The sequence below is a fragment of the Pterocles gutturalis genome, unplaced genomic scaffold (assembly GCF_000699245.1).
Source record: "Pterocles gutturalis isolate BGI_N339 unplaced genomic scaffold, ASM69924v1 scaffold2499, whole genome shotgun sequence".
Taxonomy (NCBI): Eukaryota; Metazoa; Chordata; class Aves; order Pterocliformes; family Pteroclidae; genus Pterocles; species Pterocles gutturalis.
In genome coordinates, this window is record NW_010135367.1 from 13,606 (window position 1) to 41,211 (window position 27,606).

General features: G+C 36.5%; 1 protein-coding gene across 1 annotated transcript; it reads left to right on the plus strand.

Annotated features, from left to right (window-relative positions):
• The first annotated feature begins 5,183 nt into the window (after positions 1-5,183).
• Positions 5,184-27,606, plus strand: PCMTD1 (protein-L-isoaspartate (D-aspartate) O-methyltransferase domain containing 1). Its single transcript, XM_010081847.1, has 5 exons — positions 5,184-5,609; positions 9,773-9,875; positions 21,170-21,341; positions 22,971-23,094; positions 24,949-27,606. Exons 1-5 carry the CDS (start codon positions 5,303-5,305, stop codon positions 25,317-25,319), a joined length of 1,077 nt encoding a protein of 358 aa, XP_010080149.1. The 5' UTR covers positions 5,184-5,302; the 3' UTR covers positions 25,320-27,606.

Below are 27,606 nucleotides of genomic sequence, written 5' to 3' on the forward strand. Positions count from 1 at the left end.
CATTACAGCTGCAGGAGTGGCATGAATTGAGTCTGAAGAGAAGTAGGTCTAACACTGGACTGGGTTGGTGGCCCAGGAAACTTTAAACCTCTGCTGATCAGGGTGGTGTTGCTGACTTCTGCCATGAGTAAACTGAAACTGTTAAATGGACTCAAGTGTTTCAAGCCCTTGTGCGCATTCATGGTTAAATCGCTCCTATTGCCAGTCACAGAATATTCATTTTTGGGGAAACTTAACAGCTCACTCCTAGATCTATATTAATGAGTAGCTTAATGGTTTATTGTTGTCTCTTCCCCTCCTCCCCTCCTGGATGGGGGAGAAGGTTCACCAAGCAATTTTGTGTGCCATCTATGGAGTTTAACGTAATCTCTCACAGTCTAGATCCAATGTGGTGTGGTGTGCTCCAAGCTCATATCTTGGTGAAAATAGTTCTGAGGAGGAGACTTGAAATATGGCTGATCCCATTTACTGTATTTTTTCTTCTATTTTTCATCCTTTGAAAACAATTAAGGGTCAAGTTAGTAGGCTCAAATAACTTGTATTTTTAAGGAGTCATCTTATGTAGAGTCAGGATGTGTCAGTATTACAAGATACTACATTTATAAGCTATTTGACATTGTATGGATTTAATGTCAAATTAACTGGATACCTTTCTAGCATGGTATTTAGTCTGTATTTAAGTGAGTGTGCAGGTCCTTAGTGATCTAAGGAATTAACTTGAAGTGTAAATGTATTTGTAAAAATCCTGAAATGTGCAAAACTTGTGTCCCTTTGAGAGTTGGAGAACCTTACAGCTGGTTACTAACCTCTCAGTTAAGAGTTTTGCATCGTTTATAAAATGGTGAAGAATTAAAATGCACTCAGATTGTCAGCACTCAGATTCACACAGCCAAACAACGCGTGTTCAGTCAATGTGACAGTATAAAAAAAAAGGCAATTATTTATGGTGAGGAATTCTGGTAAAATTGATTACAAGTTGGGTCAGAAACAGGTCAGAGGTGGTGTGATAGTTGTGTAGATTTTTACAGAAATTGGAAAGTGTGACATTTCACATTGATTGTGAATATGAGAAGAAACTTCAAGATAGTGTTCTGACTTGTGAAAATAAGTTCGGGAATAGTGTGGAACGATAAAAAGTTTTTAAATTGTAGTAGGTTTTAATCAGTGAATGAACTTCTATTAAAAACTGAATTGAAATTTTAACTCCTAAACTACAATTTCTGTTGGCTTCTGTATTCCAAAAATTCCTAAGGCTAAAGGCAATTACTGTATTTTGTTAACATTATGCACCCTTCCCTTTTCTTGTGAAATTTCTATACCTTTTAGTGTAATGGGCATCAGAAAGCTGCTTGTGCTCTTTGTGAACTGTGTGTGTAGTTTAGGTATTGCTGAGGTTCACAGGATGCTTTCTGTGAGCTTTGCAGCTACATAGAAGGTTCTATCAGAGTATGTCCTGCTGTCTTTATCTTGCTCCTGGATCAGCTGTTGCAAGGAAGCTTTGACTAACTTGCCCTTTTTCTCCAGCTATGCTAAAATAGCTTGTGGAGTGGTTTCTTTTGTGTGTTTAAAATATAAAATGTACCTGACTTCACACATGTATTGCCTCTGTTTGAAACAATTTTACTTTCATAATGTAAAAGCTTACAAACATAAAACTTTGGAAGGAAGTAGAATTACCACAAATTTTTTCTCTGCAGCACAAGAGGTCACTTTTCATGAAAGGATCTATTTTCTTAGCTTCCTAGGTTGTTTTTTGTTTAACAAAGATATTTCCCAGTTGAGTAGCATTTTTGCTTACCTATAGATGTAGAGGCCAGAATAGTGCACCATAGCTGATTTCAACAAAAACCAAAAGCAAACAATATCACTGTCTCTGCCTAATGTCAACTTTTTCAGCCAGGGGCAGTGTATCCAAAATAAGAGACAAACCTTCAGCCACTCTTCCAGCTAGCCGCTTGGTTTTGCTGTGTCAGCGTCCCATTCCTGAGAGGGTGCTCTCGGTTTGTTTTCTGCCCTACTTCCCAGAATGTCATGCTGGGTACCAGACCTTTTTTCTTTTCTTGTCTTTGAGATTCTGAGTGATAACCATTAATGAAGGTGAAATGCCTTGGTGGGTGTCATCGGTAGAAAATCTTGTGATGCTGCAGTAGCTGTCAGATAATCCCAGGAACATAAAATACAAAATAGCTGAAGAAGTTAATTCATTTTTAGCATAGTGACTATACCGAAATTAGCAAATGTTATTTACAAGAAAGAAATTGTATGTGAGATTTGTGAAGATGTTTTTTGATAGAAACGGTAAAGTTCTGGATTGGAGGATTGGCTTTCTCTGAGCAGTTTGTTTATTTGCCTGCTCAGCGTTTGAGTGTGGATAGTTGGTGAAGTTCCCCATCTGCTGGTGCGAGGTGGTGAATGCACTCTGCAGGTAGGGCTGGAGCTGGTATTTCTGTTTCTGAAATGTAGCAGCTGCATTAGTCTTCCAGAAACTCAGTTCTTACATTTACTTTTTAAAGTTATTTACAAACATATCTCAATACAGTGATGAACACTTTAGGATGAAGGGATAGCAAAAACTATTGTAGATTGTTTAACTTAGTGAACTATTGTTTGATTCTATAGTTCATTAAGCCTTTAGGTATGATGCAAGTGCAGACAAGTGAGCAGGGCTGGAATATTTTTACCTATTATTGTTTACTTAAAAAATAATTTGTAAAAATATTAGCCTTGATGATCCTGGAGGTCTTTTCCTATGTTTATGATTCTATGAAAGAAAAAAATCCTCCTTCAAGTTCCACATTTCCTCTCTAAGTTGTCTCATAGTTTTCTCATAAATAGAAAAGGATGTTCCTGTGCAATTAAGCACACATGGGCCTACTTATTCAGCTCTGGAACACTAGAATGTTGGGAAGCGCAGTTTTTCTGCTGTCACCAAAGGTTCTTCTGATGGTTGATAATTGCACCTCATGACGTTTACCTTTTCCCACTCCAGGATGTCAGTGAGAACTGGTTTTGCTTCAGACAGAAGCACACAGTTGAGCGGTGAATGGTCATCATTTCACCCATGATTTTACCAGGGCTCTGCAAGCCCTGAGAATTCTACTCCCTTCCTCCCCCCTTCCCTGCCCATTTTAAAGTGTGTTTGCAGTTAAGGATAGGCATTGTGACTGTGTGATCTGGTAAATTTGAGCTTGTGTGCTTGAAATTTTAAAATTAGCTATATATCTTTGCACTGGTACTATATGGCTATTCATCTTTTTTAGTGACTCGGTGTTTTATGCAAATTAATGCAAGGCAAGGGTAAAGAAACACTTCTGTTGGTCAGAACTGCAAATAGAAATGAGCTTTCCTTTGTTGGAAGACTTCTGTTATAACCATCTAGACAGAGGAGGGATGAGAATTGCACTACTTTGCTGTTGGATGCTGTAGAAACTTATACTTTAAAGCAAGAAGAAAATAGCAGGCCAAAACAAGTTTCAAAGTTTAATCCTGGTTTTCCCTTCTTTAGGATTATCTGCATCTTTATTTATGCCCTTTCTGCTCAGAACAGATCTTTAATAGTTTTAGTGCTCTTTTGATAAGAGCTTGGTGTTCAGAAAGTTTAATTTACTCATTGGACTACAGTCCAGCATGTGAGTGTATTTTTTGCATTTGCAAGGATGTTACAGTGCTCTTGTTCAGAATCATTGCTGTTCGCAGTTTAGTCCTTCAAGAAAATGGTTCAAGCTTCAAAGGTCTTTGTTGAATGTTGCAATGGGGGGAAAAACCCACCAAGTTTGAAGTTGTTTGTAGTTTCTGGAAGTTTCCATTTGGGTTTTATGGAAAGGTTTATTAGTACTGTTTTGATAGAGACCTGTTAAATGTGTGGAAAAGCATTCAGTAGTATTCTAAGAAGGTTCTTAATTTAAAACATTTAACCATTAAAATTGTGGTGATCCCCACAATGTAAGCGTAGGAACCAACTTCATTCTGGTAACTTAAATAACCTTGGGCACCTGGATTGTGTTTGTGAATTCATGACTCACAAATTTGCACAAATAAGTGTATGAAACAGGAACTTGCTGAATTGTGTTGGAGTATTCTGAGATAAAATATTACATTAATTTTTGAAAGAACGCTTGGTGTAATATGCTTGTTTGAAGAGGCAGGTGGAATTTTTTAGAAGGTGATACTCAGCAATGCAATTAGAGTTGGAGTGAGTGTGCATTTTTTTTTTTCTTTAACTAGATGACCTAGAATGTACACAGAGATTCATGGTGGTCTTTTTCTTCCTAAACTGACTTCATAATTAATGTTAATAACTTGCTCACTGTGCATGATCTATTCATCCAGAAGTGGTGGGTTAAACATTCTGTTTTCCTTTCTTCCAATCATCTGTTGCTGTTTTATTGGCAATTCATGCAACATTAAAAACGTTAACATATGGATTTCAGTTTAGCAATTAATAAGGTAATAACTGCAGATAAAATACAGATTTGAGGGAATTATTTTGATGTGAACGTGCTGTGTAGAATTCATGAAACTTGCTAGTCACTCAAGAGCTGGCAAACTGTTGAAAACTTCCAGGTACTTAAAGAATTCATCCTCCAGAGAATGCGGCAGGGATTAGGAGGAGCTCAGATGCTCAGAGGGGTTTCCTGTGCTGAATCCAGAGCCGTGTGTGGCTGTGTCTGCACTAGTATTCCGGTTCAACTCAAAAGCGAACACCTGAGAAGCATCTCCTGGACATCACCAGACACCTGGCTTTGTCCCCTGCTGTGGGGTGATTTCAGAGCATGTAAACCCAGTTCCTTTCAAATGTAAATAAGTTGGTGCGTGCTCTGACTGCTGTTGGACATCAGATTCTCAGGGTGGGACTAGAGCTTAGTCCAAAGGCAGTTGCTGTTCCCTTCAGATACATATAGTGTGGGTGATAAGTTCTTAGCACTGTTTTCAGTGTCTCTGTAAACTCTTGTGCTGCATTGGTTACTAACATAGACAACCTGTGCTCACATATTAAAAGTAAGCTGAAGAACATTGGATTGAGTTAAAATCTGAAGGGCAGAATTTTGGTTAAATACTAGCTATCCTGACTCCTAATAGTTGTGCTTCCTACAGTGATCCAGTACTAACAGTATTTCATCACCCTCTAGTTGTTGATTTGTGTCTCTTTTGAAACTTAAGTTGTGTAAACATATCTGTTTTCCAGGAATCATTTGTGATGTGCTTCTGAAAGAAGAACTGAGAATCCATTACATACTTACACTTTTGGAAAAACTCTTCTCCTAATGTATTTTGCAAACTAATCGACTTCTAGAAATTCAACATGGGAGGAGCTGTGAGTGCCGGAGAAGACAACGATGACTTAATTGATAACTTGAAAGAAGCTCAGTACATTCGCACTGAGAGTGTGGAGCAAGCCTTCAGAGCGATTGATCGTGGTGATTATTATCTGGAAGGATACAGGGACAATGCTTATAAAGACTTGGCCTGGAAGCATGGAAATATACACTTGTCAGCACCTTGCATTTATTCTGAAGTCATGGAAGCACTGAAGCTTCAGCCTGGATTATCTTTTCTAAATCTGGGTAGTGGAACCGGATACTTGAGTACAATGGTGGGATTAATATTAGGTAACTTGAACATTTTTATTTTAATATAGTGTTTCTGCATATGTTTAGAAGTTTATACCAGCCTTGTAAAACTTTTACTTCGTTAAAAGTGAGAGTACTATACTTAAGACTGAGATGTGTTGTTAAAATATTTTGTTATCTACAAGCTGTTCGCTGACACTGCTGTTCAGTGACATTTCATGGCGTGTTTTGAGAGAGGCAGTTGTTACTGCTTGCCTTTCTGTAGTCTAAAATTCTAATTTGAAAGAAAACAGTCTGTTTGTGCTTAAAAGGAAAAGGCATAGAGGGAATGATTTTTGAGGACTAAAATTTTAAGTCCTGCTCCGGCAGGGGGATTGGACTAGATGATCTTTCGAGGTCCCTTCCAATCTCTAACATTCTGTGATTCTGTCTTCATTTGTACCATGTTTATGCCCTTACTCTAGGTTGCTGTTTTGAACTTCAGTTCATGGAAAGAAAAATTTAAATTGTAAAGGCTAATGACTCTTGAAGAAACTTAATCGAAAAATAAATCTCAGTGTGCATACAATTATGTGTTTAAGCATTTTACTATTGAGAAAGTTTTGGGACGTAGATTAATAAGACTGCTTAAGCACTGCAGATCTGTAGGTTTTAAAAACTATTTTAACAGATTAGCACTGTTTTTTCTCTTGTTTTCAAATACACTTCCTGTATGGAAAAAAGATGGAGTGAAATACTACTGTCTAAATTTAATTTTAAAACCTACCTTAGAGAGAAAAATGTTTTAATTCTACCCCCTCCCCAGTATTTAGATTATAGAGCATGTGTCCCAACAATTTTTTTTACAAATGAATTTCATTGCATGAAATAACTTTTTAACATTTATTTTGGTATTCAGTTTTCATAGATATAGTTTTATTGACTGTTACATGGAGTTTTAATATTTCCTTGGTTGCAGAAACCTTGCTGACAGGTAATACACAGATTTTGCATATATATTTATGTATAGACACAGCTGAGGTATGCAGAGTTGGTTTAATTTTCAGTTAGTTTAGTTATTTTCTGTCATGTGTTCTTGTTTATTAAGGAGTAGAAATTATCCCTAATAGTACATAATAAATGTCACTTGTTGGCATTTCCGCAGTGTCTTTTGTTACAGTTAATGCCCATAAATTCAGATTCCACTGTTCTCGTGTGGAAACAGGAATTATGTTCATTCGCAGGTAAAATTAAAATTAAAAAACCTACTCTATTGAAATGTTGCTTTTCCCTTTTGAGAAGTGTTTCTGTTTAAGAGAGTAATATTTTTAATTAGATCATAATATTTTAAGTTCGGCATTCTGTTTCAGTATTAAAATAATTAGTAAATTTTGCTGCATTTTTCCTCTAACATGTTTGCTCAGGGTAATGAGTAATGGTATTCATTTATTTCTCTGCCTTGTGGAAAGCTTTGTTTAATTATTCTTTCTGAACTATAATGTTTAAAAAGAAATTGTGGCTTATGTCTATTGCACTTGTACCTGTGTATTTATCTAACCTATTCTGAGTGGCTGTTGGGTAGCCGTTGAATGCTCCTGGCTTTGACCTCTGCTTATCAAGCAGAATTCCCATCCTTCACAATATTATGTGTAGAGTTGAAGAAATGAAACAGAAGACTTGTCTTCCATAGAGGGCAGGGTTGTCTGCCGGCCCCCAAGGAGCATGGTTACACTGAGCCAGCTCAGGTGCTGATCCTTCTCCAGCAGCGCTGAGGAGCCTGAAGCAGCGACTGTTCAGCTACTTACGGAAGTAGGCTTCCCATGGTTCAGTCTACAAAGTCTGCTTAGTGTTGTAATGGGGTTTGAATGCTAGGCTGAGGCATAGAAGGTAGAAATACAACTTGTGTGCCTTTATTTTCTTACTTGGGCCCCTTTCATAAAATTACTAGTTACATGTAATAATTCTTCTGTATTTTAGTATTTGTTTTAAACCAGGGAACAGCTGCTTTAACAAAGAAAAATAAACATGTACTTTTCTGACAAACTGTATATATTTTTAAAAGCTCACTTTTGATTTTAAAACTATTTCAATGTACACTGCAATTAGTAACAGAGAACCATGTGTTTTTTGACAGTAGTTGGGTGTCTTTCAGTTTGACAATGTAGTGACTAATATTTCTGCTGTGTTGGCAGTGTCAAAAAGACTAGATTAAATCAGCAAATAATTTGGAACTGTTAAACACTTAAGTATAGAAACATGCTAAAAAAACCCTGCACCTCTCCATAGAGATTAAATTACCTGTTGCTGATGCCATTAAAATTTATACGTAGTTCAACCTAGATGGTGGAATTGTCAGCTCATTATGCTGAAAAAGGCCAGCTTGCTTTGGAGAGTAGCAGAGAAGTTGGTTTAATGCTTTTAGAACAGCTGACTCTTTGCTTAAGTGTACAACTGAGAATTTCCTGATGAAAGAAGAGAATATGTTTCTTGTATGAATGCTATGGTGTATCATGATATGGTGGTGTCTTGCATTAATAGTTTCAAGCTGTTGCGGCAACTGACATTTACAGGTTTTTTAGTTCTTTGTTTTTCATTGAAAGGAATGTATGTTTGAATTTTGGGGCAGGTTATGTCAAGGCACTTTAAATTATGAGGTTAAAGGAATGGCAATTTTTAATTAAAACATATGTTGGATGCTGCTGCATGTTGTAGAAGTGTAACTACACGGATTAGAAACATCATAGCCTGTTACTGTGCAAGGGAACATTAAATAATTAAACAGCCGGGAAGGGATTGCCTATGCTAATGCTTTTCTTAATGTGATAGATAATAAACTAAATTTACAGTAGATATGAGTGTCAACTTTCACAAGTTCTAAAAACATCCCTTGGGTGTTCCACCTGCCTCTTGCCTGCCCTCAGAGAGGTCTTATGAGCACTGCCTGTGGTTATCTAGTGGACTGGTTTTATTTCACCTAGTAGATGATGTTATAAACTGTTCAGAATTGTAATTATTAATTAGCATAATGGCATATACTTTTTTTTTCTTACTGTAAAATGAAACCTTTCTCAGTAACCCTACGTCTGTTTTTTTAATCTGTGTCCTAGAAAAGACAAATTGAATTCTGTTTCATTGGAGTCACATCTTTGAACTAAATATTTAGGAAAGACTTAGAATGCAGTAGAGGATGTAAATATAAATTTTGTCTGATCTTACTGATGTTTACTTTCCCTTCTTCCCCTTCTCTCTCCTTTTTCCAATTCTGTGCTTCAGTGACTAAAGTCCCTGGGCTATGAGTGCATGTTAAATATAGAATCCCCACAGCAAATGTGACTATCTGATTCAGAGTCCTTCCTGATGGGGATAATCTTTGTAATAGTGTCCCATGATTTCTTCTTGTTCCTGAAAAATAACGTTAACTTCTGGCACACAGATTGACTTGGAGATATACTTGGAATTGATTGCAGGAAAGTAGTGTTGCAGTTGTGGTGGGATTGTGATGAATGTACGTAACGTGGTCAATTTCAATATTCTAGATGGAAATTAATTATTATATAAGTAAATCATGAGCAAACTTCTGATTTTGGAACCTGCCACACAGAAGAGCAGCTGTGGCTAAAGGATGTAATACCTGGTCTCTGAATTGCCAAAAGCTGAAAATTTTGCCATAAGAAAAACGTTAAAAATGTAAATACCAAAATACAGACTAAATCATAATTTGAATTTGTATTCCAACTAAATACTGTGTTGAAAAAGAAGTTGCTCAGACTGATGTAAGTGTAGTCAGATTTATTTTTTTTCTGCATGCTTATGAAGAAAATTAATTTTGTAAATTTTTTTTGCCGCAGTTCTGTCCCTGTTCTTTCATTGATCCTTTGGTCTTTTACCTTCCTTTTAAGCGTTGGTAATGCAGATGCAAGAAGTAACTTTGTCTAGCTGTGTTGGGAGTCTTCTGTGTTTTATGTGATGCAAGTGCTTTCACAGATGAAAGGTATATAATGCTGGTTCCATGCAGTTAAGAAAAAAACCCGACAAACAAAACCAAAAACCACCCTGCTGTTTTTATTTACAGGACCTTTTGGGATAAATCATGGAATAGAGCTTCATTCAGATGTGGTAGAATATGCCAAGGAAAAATTGGAGAGCTTCATAAAAGCTGGTTCCGTGCAGTTAAGAAAAAAACCCGACAAAACCAAAAACCACCCTGCTGTTTTTATTTACAGGACCTTTTGGGATAAATCATGGAATAGAGCTTCATTCAGATGTGGTAGAATATGCCAAGGAAAAATTGGAGAGCTTCATAAAATATAGTGATAGCTTTGATAAGTAAGTATCTAATTTGCTTAGTTCACTTTGCAGCAACATTTTTGTTTTTAAACTGAGTATGTCATTGCTTATGAGTTCAGGGAGGGGAGAAGAATGGTGTCACACAACCAAAACATAAAACTTCCAAGTTTGTGACACTTGTTCATGAGGTAAGTTAAGGCTTAAAGCACTCTTCAGAAGTGTGGGTATATTCCTGCCGTTTAATGTGTAACAAAATTGATTTCCCTGCACGTTGGTGGTGTGTATACATATGCACATGTAGGTATGTGCATGTACATGCATATATACATATGTACTTGAGAGGATGATGTGATCTGCAGGTGTCTTTGCATGCATAGAGTAATTTGTATCCATTAAGTCAGTTTTTATTACATAGTTGTACATCATCTTCCTTTACAGAATTAAATTCTTTGTAGTCTGCCACTGTTGATCTAGACATGAGTAAATTTATCTGATTGCCTTCATATTTATTACCTGAAGTATTAATCTATGCTCATACACTACTGATTTTTACTGGTTTACTTTGCATTGCAGGGTTTGAACCTTATTGGTTCTACCTACTCAACAATTTTTTATTACTAGTTTTAAGTTGGCCAATGAGAATCTGTATTTTGGGCCTCTCTGCCTACGTGAAATGGAAAACAGGGTTCTAGCTAGAGTTATTCTCTGTGAAGACTTTTTTCCTTACAGACAAAAAGTTCTCCAACAGTGATTATAAGGTAGCTTCTGGAAATGCATAAAAGCTTTTGAATTGTAGGAGTAGTCTAAGAATTGCATGTCTTGTGAATCTTCTCTTCCCCAGTGGGCAGCATAAAAAATTCTTTCTATCCCTCTACCTTTGTTGTAATGTGCTTTATGAAATGTCGTGCTCTTGATTATGTTGGCTGGAGCTCAATCTGCTTTTTTTCCATACCCCAAACTTAAGGAGCTCTGGTGTGACCACAGGCTTTCCTCCTTATGCTCTTAAGTTATAGAAGGCTTTTTTAATTAAGAGTATAAAGTTAAGTTTAAAGGATCATCCTAGTGTTACCTGTATTTGAATTCAGTTCTGTACATCTGATTTTGGCTAGATGGTATTAGTACTATGTTTATCCATTAGAATAAACAAAATTGTGTAAAGAGAAAATACAAAACATATTTCATACTGTCAGAATTTTAATACAAGCACTTACATTAGCTGAGGTTAATACATACAGAAGCCAGAACACAGAAAAATGGGTTCAGCAAGGACTTTATGATTCACTTTATATAATCTGTCTTAAAAAAAATGTGTGTGTAATGTATAATGTGGTCACTTGTGATCATTACTAAGATGGCATTAGTGGCTCTGTTGAGTTAGATACCTGCCAGCTAATCAGTTCCTGTGCATACCTGTACACCTGCATTCCCATAGTGGTGTGTACTCACAGATACAAAAAGTTGGTTTTGGTTGAAAGGTCTTTCCAATCTCGTTATACATTACAGAAATCAAGAGGGATTGATTGAAAGGGTAGCAGGAAATACTGTTATTGCTTAAATAAGATCTTATTAGGATATTTATGTAAATGAATATCAGAACACTGGGGTTTGCAACTTAAAACATACAAGAACTGGAAAAAAAACCCCAAGGTTGCTAAACTTGGTATAAGTGAATGTCAGTGTTGTTAGATATGTTGTGTTTGAAGGAAATAAGGGATCATACATAGTAAAATATCTAAATTCTCTAAGGAGAAGAGGTGTGTTTTCCCCATTTTCAGCCAAGATGAGCTCTGGGACAGTGTTACAAATGCTGCGTGCTATATAAAATGATGGTTAAATTAATCTTCAGTTCACAGTGTTACTCTAATGAGGGGGGAAAAAGTCAGCAGGTTGCTGAATTTGATCTAAACTTTATCACTAATTTGTATATTATGTCCTGGCATATGCTGTTTAACAATTCATCTCTTCCTCACAACAGTAAAATACTAAGCAATGGCTACAGAAACACCCTGCTTACCAACCTAACAAAAGTTATACTTCGGTTGAAGTGCTTTTTGATACAAATCTAATTGATAATAGCTGCACTGCAGCTGCTGTGGTGCTGATGGCTAGTTGCATTTTGCGGAGGGTCCTGTAACTTGTCTGCATAGTTGATTATGGCTGAATGCTTTCTTTGTAAATACTCTGTATTTTAATGTAGTTAACGGTTAGTGTTTGAGGTTTTTCTGTGATGAGGTCCTTCTTTTTAAATATAAACAAATTTATACGGTATTGAATTTTAATCTGCCTCGTAAAGTAATGTGCTCTGGGTCAGTGAGTCTGGTTTTGATTCTTATTTCAGTAACTTTTTCCTGCATCTTCATTTATAAGTGAAAGATATTTATCCAAAATTGTGCAGACTGTGACATCTGAACTTATCTACTGATTTGGTCAGCTTAGTATTTGTACAGAAGACCACCCAAGAAAAAGGTGTGCTGGTGTCTTACTGTTGAACACTGATGTATACCTAGAAGGCATCCTTACTGTTTGAAAATGGGTTTTACGTGCCAGACTGGTGTGAATGAAGGTAATTGTCTGAGTGGATGTGTTTGTATGGGGAAGAGTACCTTACACTTGCCAGCAGCGTCTAAAGAGGCACATGGGGACAGAAGGAGCCCAGGGACCACGATCCATTTTCCATTTCCAGTTTCTCTAAAACTTTGTGTTACCACTTCCCTGTCTTCTTCTTTTAGTGTATGATGTTCTTCAGTTTGGTCTGAATATTCTAAGCCATCTCCTTCTGAAACAAAAATGAGTTTAACCTTATGGGTAGGTACTTGGAGAGCTTCAGCCTAGATCCTAAATAAACACTTAGTGGTTTTCCTTTGCTTGGAACAATAGGCCATTGCCTTTGCATCTGACTTTTGCGTGGAGCTGGGTCATGATGATTTAGGTGGGTTCTAGCCTGAAACAAAGCAAGATGGAATATTGCTTTGATGCCATTTTTATGGGAGCATGATCCAGTGTTGTGTGGTATAACTTTTTTTCTTGATTCCTGATAAGAATGTTGTTGAAAGGCAATTAAAAACTTTTCTATGATTGGGGTACGTGCTTGTCTGGAAGCAGTATAGGATTTGAGACATGCTCTCTGCCTGAAGAGAGGGTTGTCTGCCTCCAGTAGCTGGGCTTCTCTCAGTTGTGGCCTCTTGAACTGTTCATCAGAGGAAAAGCATTTCGGGTACCTGATTCAGAAAGACAAATAATTGCAGTAATGACTTGTGTCTGTATCCATATCCCACCAATCTATAAAAGTAGTTTTCCTCTAAATGGAGGTGGAGTTGTTCGTTCTGAGAGGTAAAATGCTGCCTTGATTTTACTTGACAATGTATGTTTGCCAGTAGAAGCAAAGGAGAAGTGCCATCTGAAAGTGTCGTCATGGTTGAGGTGCAAAGATTTTAGGTATAGACTAAAGAAAGTTCTCTGTCTTGAGTCTGGAGTATGTGTAAGGCTCTCTATTGTTCTTAAAACCTTCAGGGAATGCATGCCAATTAAGGGGGAAAAAAATCATTCCTTAAGAAGGCTCTGTCTAAAACACATGTGCAAGTACCAGGCCCCGCTTCACCTGTTTATTGAAGGGGAATGTGTTGTCTTTTCTGCTCCCAGTCAACTTCTAGACCTAGAATATCCAGCTTGGAGAGAGAGACACAGGGCAAGGCTAGGTTGCCCATCTTCTAGCACCCTATCAAAAACCAAACCTGGGTAAGCTGGTGAAGTCCCCGCTGTGAAAGAAAATCACCAACCCTTCTCAGGATCAAAAGAAACCACTTCAATGGTAAGTGACAAGAACCCTAGTACTACTTCTGGGATAACTGTTATGGCTGAAACTTCTTCCTGAAGTCCTGTAGTAGGTTGTGTTGGCATTGAAAAATAGTAAGCGTAATCTTCCAACAGAGTATTTGTCTTTATCGAAATTCAGAGCTCCTGCTAGGACTCTGAAGGCTCAATTTCTTTTCATTAAAGCAGACTTGAAATGGAAAGTTTGTTGTATTCACACGAAGAAAAGAAAGCTCCTTCCTGCCTGCACAGCTGGTTAATGATGGCAGTAAAAATCTAAGTAGGAAAAACAAACTGTCTCCAAAACTTCCTGGTGACTTTCTCAGTTTAAATCTTACTGACAACTTAGTGTTAGTTTCAAGTAGCCTATGTGATGAGGATTTTTAGTGGTGAATGAATTCTTATTTAGGTTTAGTCTAACCAGAACAACACAGGGGCTACAGGAATTCCAGTGGGATTTTTTGATGACAGAGCTTATGTTAAAAAAAAAAAAAAAGGAAAATAGGGTTTTGGAGTATTCCTCTTTCATTTACGGTTACTAAAGAGAAGTACTGTTTCTAATCTTACACCTTGTAAACCAGAAGGCTCCAAAAATGACAGTTGAATCTACTCCTAGTATTACTCCTAGGAAGGAACTAAACCTGCATTTTTAAAGTATTTGATAGTTGCAGAAATACATATTCTTGCCCTCTCAGAACCTCACAAGATATCTTTTAGAAATAAATAAATCCCGTAGTGGACACTGCCTTTCTCTAGAAATCTGTCATTGCTCCAAGTTGAGGTAGTATTTAGAATGTTTGTTACATTAAAGGAAGTGATGACAGTGCCTAGTGCATGGTTGCTGTAAAATGTGTTGCTTCATGGAAACCTGCAGTGTAAAACATGACAATTTCTACCTATAAAATGGTATGTCTGCTTCAGTAAAGGAAGAAAGCAATTTCTCTTCTGTTTCTGTAAACAAATATATTTATTTTTTTCCCTGGAATTCTGTCCCTGGGTGTATTAGGGCTCGGCCAATAACCTGAAGTGACAGAATGTTTTTACCTTCTTATTGATGTCCACCTTTTTAAAAATTCACTGTGTAATTGATAAAATATTTCTTGAATATAATTCTTCATTTTACCAAACTTCAGAATTCAGTTGAAATTTTGTAAACCGATATTGAAGGGAGAGCGAGTCTGGTTGTAAGTATTTTTAAGACCCAGTGTTTGAAATTTTTCTTCAGAAATAAGAGTAATGTGTTTTGGAAACTGGTGAGATGAGTATCATAAATTATAAACAAGATAGCTGAGTTCATGTAATAGAAGAACCAAGACAATTTTATTCAAAAATGAGGAGACAAATGCAAGCAAAGTAGAAATAGAGGTTTCTCACTTCTGTCCTACAGCATCGCTGGAAAGCGCAAAAAATGTTCAAGACAAAATTACTGAATAGAAATTTTACCAGCATTACTTTTGACTATTACTTTAATGCTGATTAAAATTACTATTACTGTAATTGGATGTGAGGGATTTAAGTTTTCATTGTAGGTTTTGTTTTTAAACATTTAATACCTGTTTCTGTTCATTCTAGTGTTTGTAGTGTACATGAAGAAGACCTCACAAGTAACTCCTAGTAGTAGGTAAAATGTGTATAACTTTTCAACAAAACATGCTAGCAATCCATGAATGTGCATTTATACACGAACCAAAGACTAGCTCAAAGAGCTTAAAAAAATTGAGATGGAATGAACAATGGAGGAAAAAATACAAAAATTTCAAAAGAACTTGCCATCTTGCCTTGCTGTTGTCCTAGTTAATAGGAAAATAATTAATTCTTTAACAATTGTATTCCCATATTAACTGATGCAGGTTTTGTGTTTCTTACCTAGTGATTTAATCTTGAATGGAGATCATGGACAGGATAGAACATGGGAAGTATTTACTGAGAAACAAATGGGAAAACCTTTTCCTGCAATATGTGAGAAGTACCTTTAAATCTGATTGATGTTAGCTCTAAAGCACTTTTGCAGTTGTGTAAAATGAGGAGGGCTAATGAGGCATAGAAATCTTAACGTATTTTATTATTCTGTGGCCACACTCTTGTGGCATGTTCTATCACACAAAGCCATGTGAGTGTCGACCTTCATATGTGGAGGAGATGTGTCAGTTTAAAACCTGAAAAATTGACTGAATGATCTGAAAGCTTCTTCAAGGTTTCCTTCAGTGAATGCATTAGTGTTTAAACAGGTTCTAGGACTACTTGTAGTAAGATTACTGGCTTATGAAAGTCTTATGTTTGAAATAGGAACAGCTCTGAGTATTTTTTTTAATACAAATGGACAAAGGAGCAAGAACTTCCTCAAATTATTCATAGCATTTCAGTGCGTGTCTTAAAATAACCACAGGAAACGCTTATATTTTCAGCTGCTGTAGCTGTGTTTTAAGAAGATAAGCCAGTTTTGTTGGTGGACAGGGGAAGAAATGTCTAAACCAATCTGCTAACACTGATTTTTTGTTTTTTCTTTCTTCCTTTCTTCCCCCATCCTGAGGGGTCCTTTTGCTGAATATGTAGTCAGCAGTATATTAGAATTAGCACAGCAGTGTATTAGTATAGGACAAAAATAACTGTTATTTCCTTGCCACGGTAGCAACAATAATTTAAAGTTTTATCATATGTTTTCAGTCTTCACATTTTGCAGGTTCATTTCAATGTCTGGTTATTAATGTATTTGGTATACAAGAAGTTTGATACAAACCTGATTTCATGACTTCTGATGCTAGATTTACTATTTTGTTTTGGAATATGTATTAAACCCTGGTTTTTTTTTCATGAAGAGTTATGCATGAAATTTGCCTTGCAGTGCTTTTGAATTCTTTGCTCCAATGTGGTGTCACTGTAGTTCAAATGGCAAGTGTTAATAACTTGCTGAGCTTTTCTTATACATCATCAAAGAGGAAGAGGAGTAGTTTGTACCCTAAATTTAAATAAATTTAAACAAATTTCCTTTTAGAGGGGAATTACTTGGAGCAGCTTTATGGTACCGAATGAGACTTCAGACTTTTGGAGGGTTTGAGCTGACTAAAGGAAATGAGTGTGCATGGGATGACTATGCTGAAAGGGGTTTTCTTTCTGTAGGGGCTGTGAGCAGCAAGGTGAGATGATATGGGTGTGGTTAGTAAATACAGGAATAGGTAGAAGTGTAATGTTAGATGATATCCTGGTAGGAATGTTGAGAGGTGTAAAATGTAGCTGGAGTGATGCTGGTTTTAAGAACTAATTAATTAATTGTACTTTTCTTGGCAAAAGGCAGGTGTAAGTAGTTTAAGTGATTCCTCAGTACTGCTTTTTTTTAACACATCTTGTAAAATGTTTTACTGTTCCCTTCAAATGCAAGCCTGTTGGTGCTGAAAGTTGTTTTTTCCTCAAATTACTTGATTTTTCTCCCCAATTTTATTGAACTTGTTCATAGAGTATGTATACCACTTAAAAAAAAAAGACAATTCATGCCTACTTGCACTTAGTTTCACCTTCAAGAGACATCAGGGTAACATCCTGTGTTCAGGAAGGTTGTATAGATAGAAGAGCTTAGCCCAAGAAGCATCCTGCACATCCTCAGAGTTGAAGTATTTAAAGGGTAGGTTCTGTGGGTGGGTGTTATGGTAGGATTAACTGATGTTATTCCCTTGATGTGATGTTCCTCTTGTAAAAAAAAAAGAAAACCAAACCCTGCTATTAGGGTAGGTTAATTTACTGTGCTCTCTTATTTTTTTTATTAATAGCTTGTTATCACACAAATACTAGATTGGTGGATATGGATACAAGAGCAACAAACTTTAGTCTTAGTTCTTCACTATAAATGTTTTTTTTAAAATGGATGTTAATTTTATTACAATAGTAATACTTCATTGTGTTGATACCTGTGCAGAGTCTTAAAAGAACATGGACAGTAACAATCTGTTACTTGGTAATTTCCTTAAGTTGCTGCAGCAAGGGCAGAAATGCACTTTAAATTCTACAGAAAATTTTTGACTTTTAGCTGGAAGAGAAGTCCTGTGGCTATGAGGATGAACTTGAAACACCCATCCTTGAGGGACAGATTACAAAAATGCAAAAAATGGAAGGGGAGAATTGAGTCAGATGTTTTATGTGCTTGAAAGTACTTGATTATCTTGGGCCATTGCTAAATGTGGTCTGTGTGTGCTTAAGTTTATGCTATGGTGAGGTAGTCGATACTACTTTCATACTGTAAGACTAGCAAGCTTGTGATGCTGTTGGTAGGTGTTCTTAAAATTGCTTACTCCCTTGTATTTGCACTACCTGTGTATTTAAATTTTAGGTCATTTCCAGATCAAATGATGGGAGTCTTTTGTATTTCAGTAAGACTGAACTGAACTTTGCTTATTTTGAGAATTACTTGGGCAAGTTAGTAGAACAAATTCTCAAAATTACAGTTTAGTCTCTGGGAGGTCATAAAAAAATACTGGACTACATAAATACAAGAAATAAATGCAAGAAAGTGGTACATGTATTTGTATTTGATTCAGAGTGTGTGTATCTTTTTGTGAAAATTCAGGGAGCAGGGGGAGTCGTCTTGCATCGCTGGTGAGGTTTACTTCATACGGGAATGGGGAGAAGTAATGTTGACTGTACAACTTCACCAGGTTTGAAGAGTCCATAATACTCCCCTAAGTATGAACTCTGTATGCCTTTATTTCTGGTGTTTTGTCACTGTTTGTACCATGACACATGAAGCACTTGGTTCTGTGGGCAGCATGAATGCAGGGTTGGCTTTTGAACTTGCACGTTGCCGTGACCAGACACAGTTTATCACCTTTTCCATTTCTTCTACCTATGTCTGTTGAGCTTTGAGTAACAGGAAGCTATGTATGGCAGTTCTTGAACTGCCTATGTTTGAGTGGGCAGGTGAGCTGAGTAAACCTCTGTTTTTCATCTGTCATGGACTAAAGAGATGTCTTCAGGAATTACATGTACCCTAGTCCATGCAGTGTTTGTTTGCTGTGGGAAATTAGCCTTTCGGGAAACTCCTGCTATTGACAAATTGGGTTGAAACTGGCTGGGGTGGAAGAAAGTATTTTTTGAAGTAAATGGACTAACAAATAACTGTCTCTTTTGGTTGTAAGCCTCACGTCTCCACAAAACTGTGTCAAAAACATGGAGCACAGTCCGGCCAATTTAAAGGGCCTATGGACAGAGTTGGTCTCTAGTGCTTAGCCCACCTCATTCTTGCAGGTGTAATAGGAAGTTGCTTCTGGGTCTTCATTTGTGGTTTATGCCCTTCTGGTTGCAAGCTGTGGAGCTAAATGAGAAATCTCTTCAGCGTTTACTATATCTGTAAAGACCACTGTGGGTTTTCATCCACAGCTCATTTATAGTGTTTTGTGTCTGGGGAATGTTTTGTGGATTTTTTTCTTTGTCTTGTATTTTTTTGGTTCCTTGGGAGACTTTGGTGTTCTTGCTTGTTTTAAAGGGGGTGTGACCAGTGGCTTCATGAGGTTTAGGGTGGTTTCTGGTAGAGGAAGCAGTTCAGGAGTATCTGGTAATAAGATGGCCAGCTTTTAGAGGAACGTTCTGAGAAGATCAGTAGAAGTTGTGAAAGCTGCCAGGTTGGGCAGGCAGGCTGTCTTCGTTTTTCTAAAGCTAACCTGGGACTGTCTCAAGATTGAAAGGTACCATATTCTCTCACTCTCCCTGCCTTCCTCTTGTGCTTTTAAAGCCCACAAAGGTCGTTTGCTCAAACTTTAAATTGATGTGGTGTTGCTTGGCTTTAAACTGTAGGCAACCTGAAATTAAAACTATAGCATGAACTGCCTGATTTACCCTCACTGAATGTAGAGAAATACATGATAGTGCTTATGTAATGAGGTTGCCTGTTCAGCAGAGTGATTAGTGCCTTGGGTTTTGTTTTCTTCCCAGCATTTAACCTTGCCTAATGTAGTTCTAGATCTTTCTATGTTAATCTGAAATTATTTCAACCACAGTTCAGGCTGGGCTAGCTGCCCAGTTGTGTGCATCCAAGGCAGTCATTCACTCCTCCCTCTCCCTTTCTTTTTAATCTTCCAGCTCTCAGTTTTTTGTCTGTATTTGGATGAGGAAACAGTATTATGGGTTGTTGGGTGCATAGAGCAGATGAGAGAGCTGTGTGGTGCTTGGTAAAGGTTTCTGGGGTCTGTCTGTGGCTAGTCAAAGAAGGAAGCATTGCATTATTTTAAAGATCAACACCCTGTCTTGGGGAGAAAATATACTTCAAGCAAAATCTTCAGTTTAATAGGATTCTGATTTGTTAGTGGCAGTGCTGTAGATAGGAAGGTGAGCCAAGGCTTATAGGCAGCATCCCTAAGCCGTGAAAGCTGCCAAGGTTCATTGTAATTGAAGAGATACTGGTTTGAATGTTGTCAGATGTTGTACTGGGATTTGCTACTGCTAGCCAAGTTAAAAAAAAAAGAAATATTTTCTAATGACAGTCATCTGTAAAGTTAATAAAATGGCTGTGTGTATTTGAAAAAGTTTTTAGAAAAAATCATTCCTTGATGAAATTAGAGATGCATTGGGATTTAATACTGCCAGATGAGGTTCTTGCAGCAACAAGGTGTTAGGTTTTACTTTTTTTTCCCAAAGAAACCTGTAAATAATTTCTATGAGCAACTGTGTAACCTCTCTTCTAAATTTTGAAATGATGAATTCATTTTTATTTTTTACAAAAAGGTAAATTACATTTGTGGAGTTAACAGCTGAAGCAGTAAGGTGCTGCAGAAATGGAAAATTGTCAGAAAGTATCAGTGTAATGGAGAATGTATGCAGCTTTGGCAGTAAAGCTCTGTCCTGTACAGCATTCCTTCAGTATTCTGTGCAATGATAAAGAGTACTTAAAGTCCTTGCAACTTCTATTATGAACTTAATTCCACTTCGAAGCAGTTGTATAACTTTCATTTGCTGGTGAAAATTAGAATGGATGCTTCTGGGATAATATTTTTTTTCCCTTGCGTTGTGCGTGATCAGAAAACTACAGACTTTTCCATTAAATTCCTTTTTTGGGGAAAAGTGGATTGGGCTCAAGGTGGAAAATTGAGAGGTAGAGGAAAATGAGTCTTTTAAAAGCCTAATGGTAAAAAAAATGGAGGGGGGCTGTTGGGAAATTAACTGTTTAGGTATTTATTTAGCAGCCTGAATATTACACATTGAATGTACTATTTTAAAGGCACTTTTACTGTACGGCTTACAAGGTTTCTGTAAACAGATCTATTTGCATGCAGTTAGGAAGTCTGGTGATGCTTTGAGGCCTTTCCTGTTCTGCATATTTTATAACTGCTTAAGAACTTTTCTTTGGTCCTTAATGTGGCAGAAAAAAACATTATTTTCAAAGTAGTATTGCTATAAGATAAGCCTTTAAAGTATGTATGCTAATATATTTTCATTACATAAGGGTAGATATGAAAAATATTGTGTGTCTTCATCTGGACTGACTTTTCTTAAAAATCCTGATTTGAAATGTGTCCCCTGTCTTTTTTTTTTCTTCCCCTTAGATTTGAATTCTGTGAACCTGCCTTTGTGGTTGGTAATTGCTTGGAGATAGCCTCAGACAGTCATCAGTATGACCGGATTTACTGTGGAGCTGGAGTCCAGAAAGACCATGAAAACTACATGAAAATTTTATTGAAAGTTGGAGGCATTTTAGTAATGCCTATAGAAGATCAGGTGACTTAGTGACAATTTCCTCTTATTATCTTTTAGTATGAGAAAAATATAATTTAAGGAATGCTTTTAAATGTGTATTTGACTAAGTTAATGTTCAATTAATGATATCTTGATTCAGTGTATTGCTGCAGTTCTTTTTAATGAAATCTTGAACTTTTTTCTCTTAAACTTGTAGGAAAGCATCGATATCATGCTTCCGACAAATTCTGTGGCAAAAAATGTCATCAGTGAAACTAGAACTCCATAGTATTTCCTGTGTATTTAATAGTCCCAGAACTGCTTTGGAACCTCCCTGCTGCACAGGTGTTTCCATTCAGTACTTCAGAACAAAGAAACCACCCTCTAAACCAACAGTTTATTTCAGATAAATATGAAATAGTTGTGATTAATAGGACATTGTAAGGGCAGGAAAAATCAAAGGAAAAGATGTGGCTTATTTCCAGCAGTTTTCAGTGTTCCTTTCTGTGTTAAATGCTTTTCAGACAGGTGTATTATTTTAATAATACGTCGCACTTCTATTACTTTTTATCCTTAGATCTCAAAAGGCTTTACAAAGGTAAGTAGTGTTCTCCCTGTTTCATTAATAGGGAAATTGAGAAAGATTATGTGATTTAAGTTGAAGTCCTCCTAAATATGGATAATTACTAAAATGCTTGTTGATAAACATGCTAGTTACTTTATATTTCAAAAACAATTATCATGTTGTGTATCTCTGATCCTTATGGGTCCCTTCCAACTTGAGATATTTTATGATTCTATGATTCCTTTCTCAGAATACCCGAGTGATTTAAACATAACCTGCATGATGCAGTTCCATAAATACTACTTTCAGTATTTGTTGGACTAAAGTACTATCAATTTGAAATTCATGGAATCCAACTTAAAAGTAGTCATGATTTGAAAGCAAAATTTAAACTAAATGTTTCTACCTTATATACAAATGATTAGGGGGCTAGACCATGTAAAGCATAAGGAGCAGCTGAAAGACCTGGGTTAATCTAGCCTGCAAAGAAACAGCTGAGGTAACATTTAATTCTTGACTTAGTTTGCTCAAGGGGTGGAGAGTTTACCTAGTAGACAGGAGTCCAGTTCTCCTTGCAGGTGCACAGCAAACTGAAAGAAGAATTTCACAATGGCAGCAAGGGGCCATTCTGCTTGCATATAGGGAAAACAATTTTTTGTAATGAGAGTGGTTGAACATTTCATTAGGTTGCCTAGACAGGTTGGGGAAACTTAGTCCTAGGAGATCTTTTTTAACTTAATTGGAAAAGCTTCTGATTTGCCCGATTTAACTTTGAGGTTGGTCTTGTTCAAGCAGGAACCAGGACTCCAGAGGATGCTTCCAATCTAAAGTATTCTGTGATCTTTTAGAAAAAAATCAGAAAAAGCATAACTTACCTTGTGCCTTAATTTTCCAGATGCATCTCTTCCCATTGCCAAAGATCCTTATTCAGTACTCCAGTGACCAAGAAATATTTTGAGGAATGTGAAAGTCCTTTCTGTTCATAAAACAGACTTTATAAATTAATTTTGAAGCAAATCAAAACAGTGTGTTTAAACACCAATCTGAACAGTGTTGTGAATGACAAAACTGTAACCAGTGATCTATTTTGTTTTGTTTTTATGCAGTTGACACAAATCTTGAGAACGGGACAGAACACGTGGGAAAGTAAAAACATCCTTGCTGTTTCATTTGCTCCACTAGTGCAACCGAACAGAAATGACAACGGCAAACACGACACTGTGGGACTGCGTAAGTGTCATCTCTGCTCACTCCCTTGGATGTGATGGGTTGTTACAGTGCCTGCTGGCGGTGGTCTGGAAGTGGGGAGACTGCTATACAGTCATAATATGATAGAACAGGAACATACAGTTTAGGAAAGTAATGTTTTTGTGCTCCTGGCACGTGTTCATTGTTGCTAAACAATTAATATCCTGAATTGAAATGTTAGTGTTTCCATCTTATTTTTCTATACTACTAATTTTTAAGTTTGGTTACCCTCAAATGTAGTTTTAAAAACATAAAGCTAGTTTGAGAAGATCACTAATCAAAACAAAAGTGAATTGTATTTCTTGGTCAGTTTGGCTTAAATCCATGAGTATCAGAGGAACTTAAGGCTGCTTCTGTTATTTGAAGTCTTCCCTAGGTGTTCTCCTGAGTAGTTCTGTATTCAAACAGATTTTATATTACCTGCATAGAAAGCTTTGACTGTCTCACTGTAGGGCTTCTTAACTATCCTTCTTACCTATCAAGCATTTCTTTTTTTTTAAATACAGCAAGTCTGAAACTCTAAAAGCTCATTTTGTTTGTTATCTTCATGTGTGTATCTGGGATTTCAGATCAAAAGTCCAGGAGCTTTAGGCCTTGACTTCCTTCCTGTAATATGAATTGTTGGTAGTTACCAGTTACAGCTTACGATCTGGGATGTGACTGTAAGGAGCTTACTTTGTCTTTAAAGCTTTTAAATGCTGTTGTCTTCAAAATCAAATGTTTTATGTTATCTTGAAGGTTAAGAAGGCTGAGAGCTTCCTGCTTTTACACTTTTTTCAAGACAGTGTTCCAAAATTTTCTTCTATTCTCTTTTGAAGGAAATATTTTTTTCTGATTCTATGAAGTCTCTCTTATGCAGTTATATATAGGGGATGAATAACTGCTAGTCCATTACTTCAACTTTATATTGCATTTATTATGATTTGCCTGTTATCTGCAGTGATGGCTTGTTTCGCATGATCTTATAAATGCGTTTTTAATGGTTAGGTAGGGCTTTCTTCTTGAATTTTGGGTTGGTTTTATATTAAACACATGGGGCTTGAGTGTTTTTTCTGTTGGCGTTAGCTGAAATCATTATTGTCAGTCATAAAAATCCTTTCTGTCTCAACTATGAGTAACTAGCATGGAACTGAAGTCAGTATATGAAACAATAGATTTAGTGTGCAACACATTGAGGGTTTTCAAGCTGAGTGCAGTATTGGAAGTGTAATTTTCAAAATTATTTCTTCATTAACTACTTATTCATCACCTGTGTGTCTGTCATTGGAGAATAGATGGTTATTGGCTTTTTGTTACTTGCTTGTTTTTCAAGACTTGAGTAGTTTTGACTCCTTTTCTGCTGCGAAGATACGGGTGACTTACCTGGCTGGTCAGCTGTGAAGTTGGCATGGCTCTCCCTTGTAAACTGGAAGATAAGAAGTAGGGAAGAGCATAGTGAGTAGAAGAGGGAGGCAGAAGGCACTTGCCTAAACAAATTTTGACATAGGGGAGAAATTGTTTCCCAGAAGCAGGATCTTAAAACAGGACCAGCAGTAGGTCCCAAGACTTGCCAGGTGCTTAAAGGTGACAGGATTTGTTGTATGCTTTCTTACATTTATTTTAATAATCTGTTCTACTAATAATGCTTTCTACTTCTCTTGCACATCTGTCAAGACCTCTTAATTTCTTGAATTGTGCCACAGGGTTTGTCAGGGTGGCTCTATCTACCCTTTTCATTTGCATAATGTATCATGTACTAAAATTTGAATTTTTCCTGCACATTAGTCTGTCTTCCAGCTGATTTTTTTGTCACAGGGAAATTTCACTTAGTATAACTTAATTTTTCTTTCATTTTAGCTCCATGTGCTGTTAGGAATCTCCAGGACCTAGCTCGAATATATATCAGGCGCACCCTTAGAAACTTCATAAACGAGGAGATGAAAGCCAAGGGTATTACTCAGAAGGCTCCTCCGAAACGAAAACGCAGAAGATGTCGTAGACGCAGGATTAACACCTTTGTGTTTGTTGGTAATCAGCTCATTCCTCAGCCTCTAGATAGTGAAGAAGATGAAAGAATGGAAGATGATAACAAAGAGGAGGAGGATAAAGATCACAGTGAGGCCTTGAAGCCAGAAGAGCCACCTCGAAATCTGTTGAGAGAGAAAATTATGAGTCTGCCATTACCTGAATCTTTAAAAGCATACTTGACCTATTACAGAGAGAAATAACTTGTTTTATGTAGAAATAATGCCTACTGAATAGTTCCTTTATTCTTGAAAATGTAGCATTTATTAAGAAGTAGGTGGACAAATTATTATTAGTCTTTCATCAAGACTGAAGTACAGTGATAAATCATAACCTCTATCTTGTCTTTGCTACAAGGAAGACTTTCATTCAACAGTAGAATCCCTTTTTAAAAATCTATTTTTCTTTGAATTTTGAAAATGCAGTTTTAACTCTGATAGAAATATATATTCCATTATGCAGCACTAATCAATATTTTGCATGGTAAGTCTTTTTTGATCCCTAACAGATTTGTATTGATAAAAGGATGAGTGAAATTTTATATATGCTAAATAATTGTTAAACATGTGCATCTGACTTGATAAGCAAATTGTCTATTTATTGTTATTAGGGGAACATTTTAAACGTGCAGACACTTATCCTCTAATGTCAGAATCAGACCCTTTAAAAGTTTATTTTACTATGGCTTTGTTGCAATCATTATTCCTGTGTTGGTATAGATGTATTCCAACAACACAAGTGCAATAAATGTACACAGACACTGAATGAGCTGGCTTTAATGAAACAGGAAAATACAAGTTCTGAAATGTCAGATGACCCTGCTACTTCTGCATTTCTATCTTTTGCCAAAAGATCTTGAGAAAAGTAACAGCCTCTCTCAGAGCCTTAAAGAAACGTGATATTGAATAAGAAGCAAAGCAACGCTTACTTCAGCTCTGCTTATATTTGACTCCATTCTACACTTTCAGTATTTCTAATTAGAGGCACTTCCTCATTTGTGGGAAGTTTAGGGCAGTACGTTTTGTTTATTTCTACAGCTCACAGCATTGAGTCAAAATGGTAATACGAGATTGTAACTTAGATTTCAGTCATCTATATTTACTGCTTTTAAGTAGAGGTAGAATTTCAACAGTTTAGTTTGTATTGCTTATTGGGATAGCTCTAATAGTAGACATTTAGAATTTGTTCAGCAAATGCACTTTAGTAAGTGAATTTTCTACTTAATATGCATCTCCAAGAAGGTAGACTTGTGCTAGCCTGTATTTTGTTTCTGAGCATGGCTCTTAGCACAAAAATATTTATGAAATCACTTGCATCTTTTGGAAACCTAAGAGTAGCAGTGCAACTGTGGGGACCCCCAACAGTGCTGATTTAAATCCTTCTATGATTTTTTTTCTTCTAGTTGTGAAGTTACTTGCAGTTCTCATTTTGGACTTTGGTTTTACTATGTTGATTTCTTCATTCTTTGTTGTAGCATAACCATGAGGGAAAACACTGCTTATTAAGAACTTGGCATGATATGCATTAAAAGCCACAATCATTAGAAACATCTGCCTGTTGGACCCAGTGAAAAACATTCCTCTTGAAATATCCTGCACGATACAACTTATAATATTGGTGACTTTTTTTTGCTGTAATAACAATAAAATAATCACATCTTTCTAAAACAGTAAAGGTTCCTAGTCCACGTATTTATAACCAGACAATATTCATGCGGTCTAACAGTCCAATATTGACTTCAAGATAGACAAGCATTTTGTTGCATCTGAGAAGGAAGGTATAATCCCATGACACTGACTCTTTATGGTGCATTTCATGCTTTAGCCCCTGTTTTTTAAGGTACATCATAGTAATGTTTAAGTGGAACTTCGTGAAGGCCTGTTGTACCGGCATGTGGAGTTACTTTCTGCAATATATTTACAGTATAAGTAAACAAAATGATTTGAAATAAATATTCTGACTTGATTTTAAAAGCAGGAATAACTAATAAGAAATAGTTTTCTGAAATAATGATACTAATAAAGTAATTGTGATGCTTCAGCTATAGGGATGGAACATAATCTTCTTTTAAATGGATTATTTTAGATGGAGTTTAATCTGAAGTTTGAGATGCTTTTTGTCTCTTTTTCTTGGAATCTACATCCATAAGCTCAAGAGTATGAGATTACTAAATATTACTTAAATACTTTAAGGACTTTATACAGGATGCTTTTGGAGAATAAATTTCTGCATTGTTTCACGCCTCTATACTTGGAAAAATGGACGGCGGATGACTTGTTATGAATCTTCAGTATGTAAGGTTTTTTGGAGTCAATGAAAGAGAATGTTTCTTCTGTGTTTTATATGTGGATTCATTTTACACTCTTGGATTTCTATTTACATAAATAAAAAGGTAGACATGCAAAATGAGCTTAAACTTAATTTTTGCCATCTCAGTTGATGATGGGGACATTGTTGCAATAAAATGGTTTTTTTTTGCTGGTTTCTGCT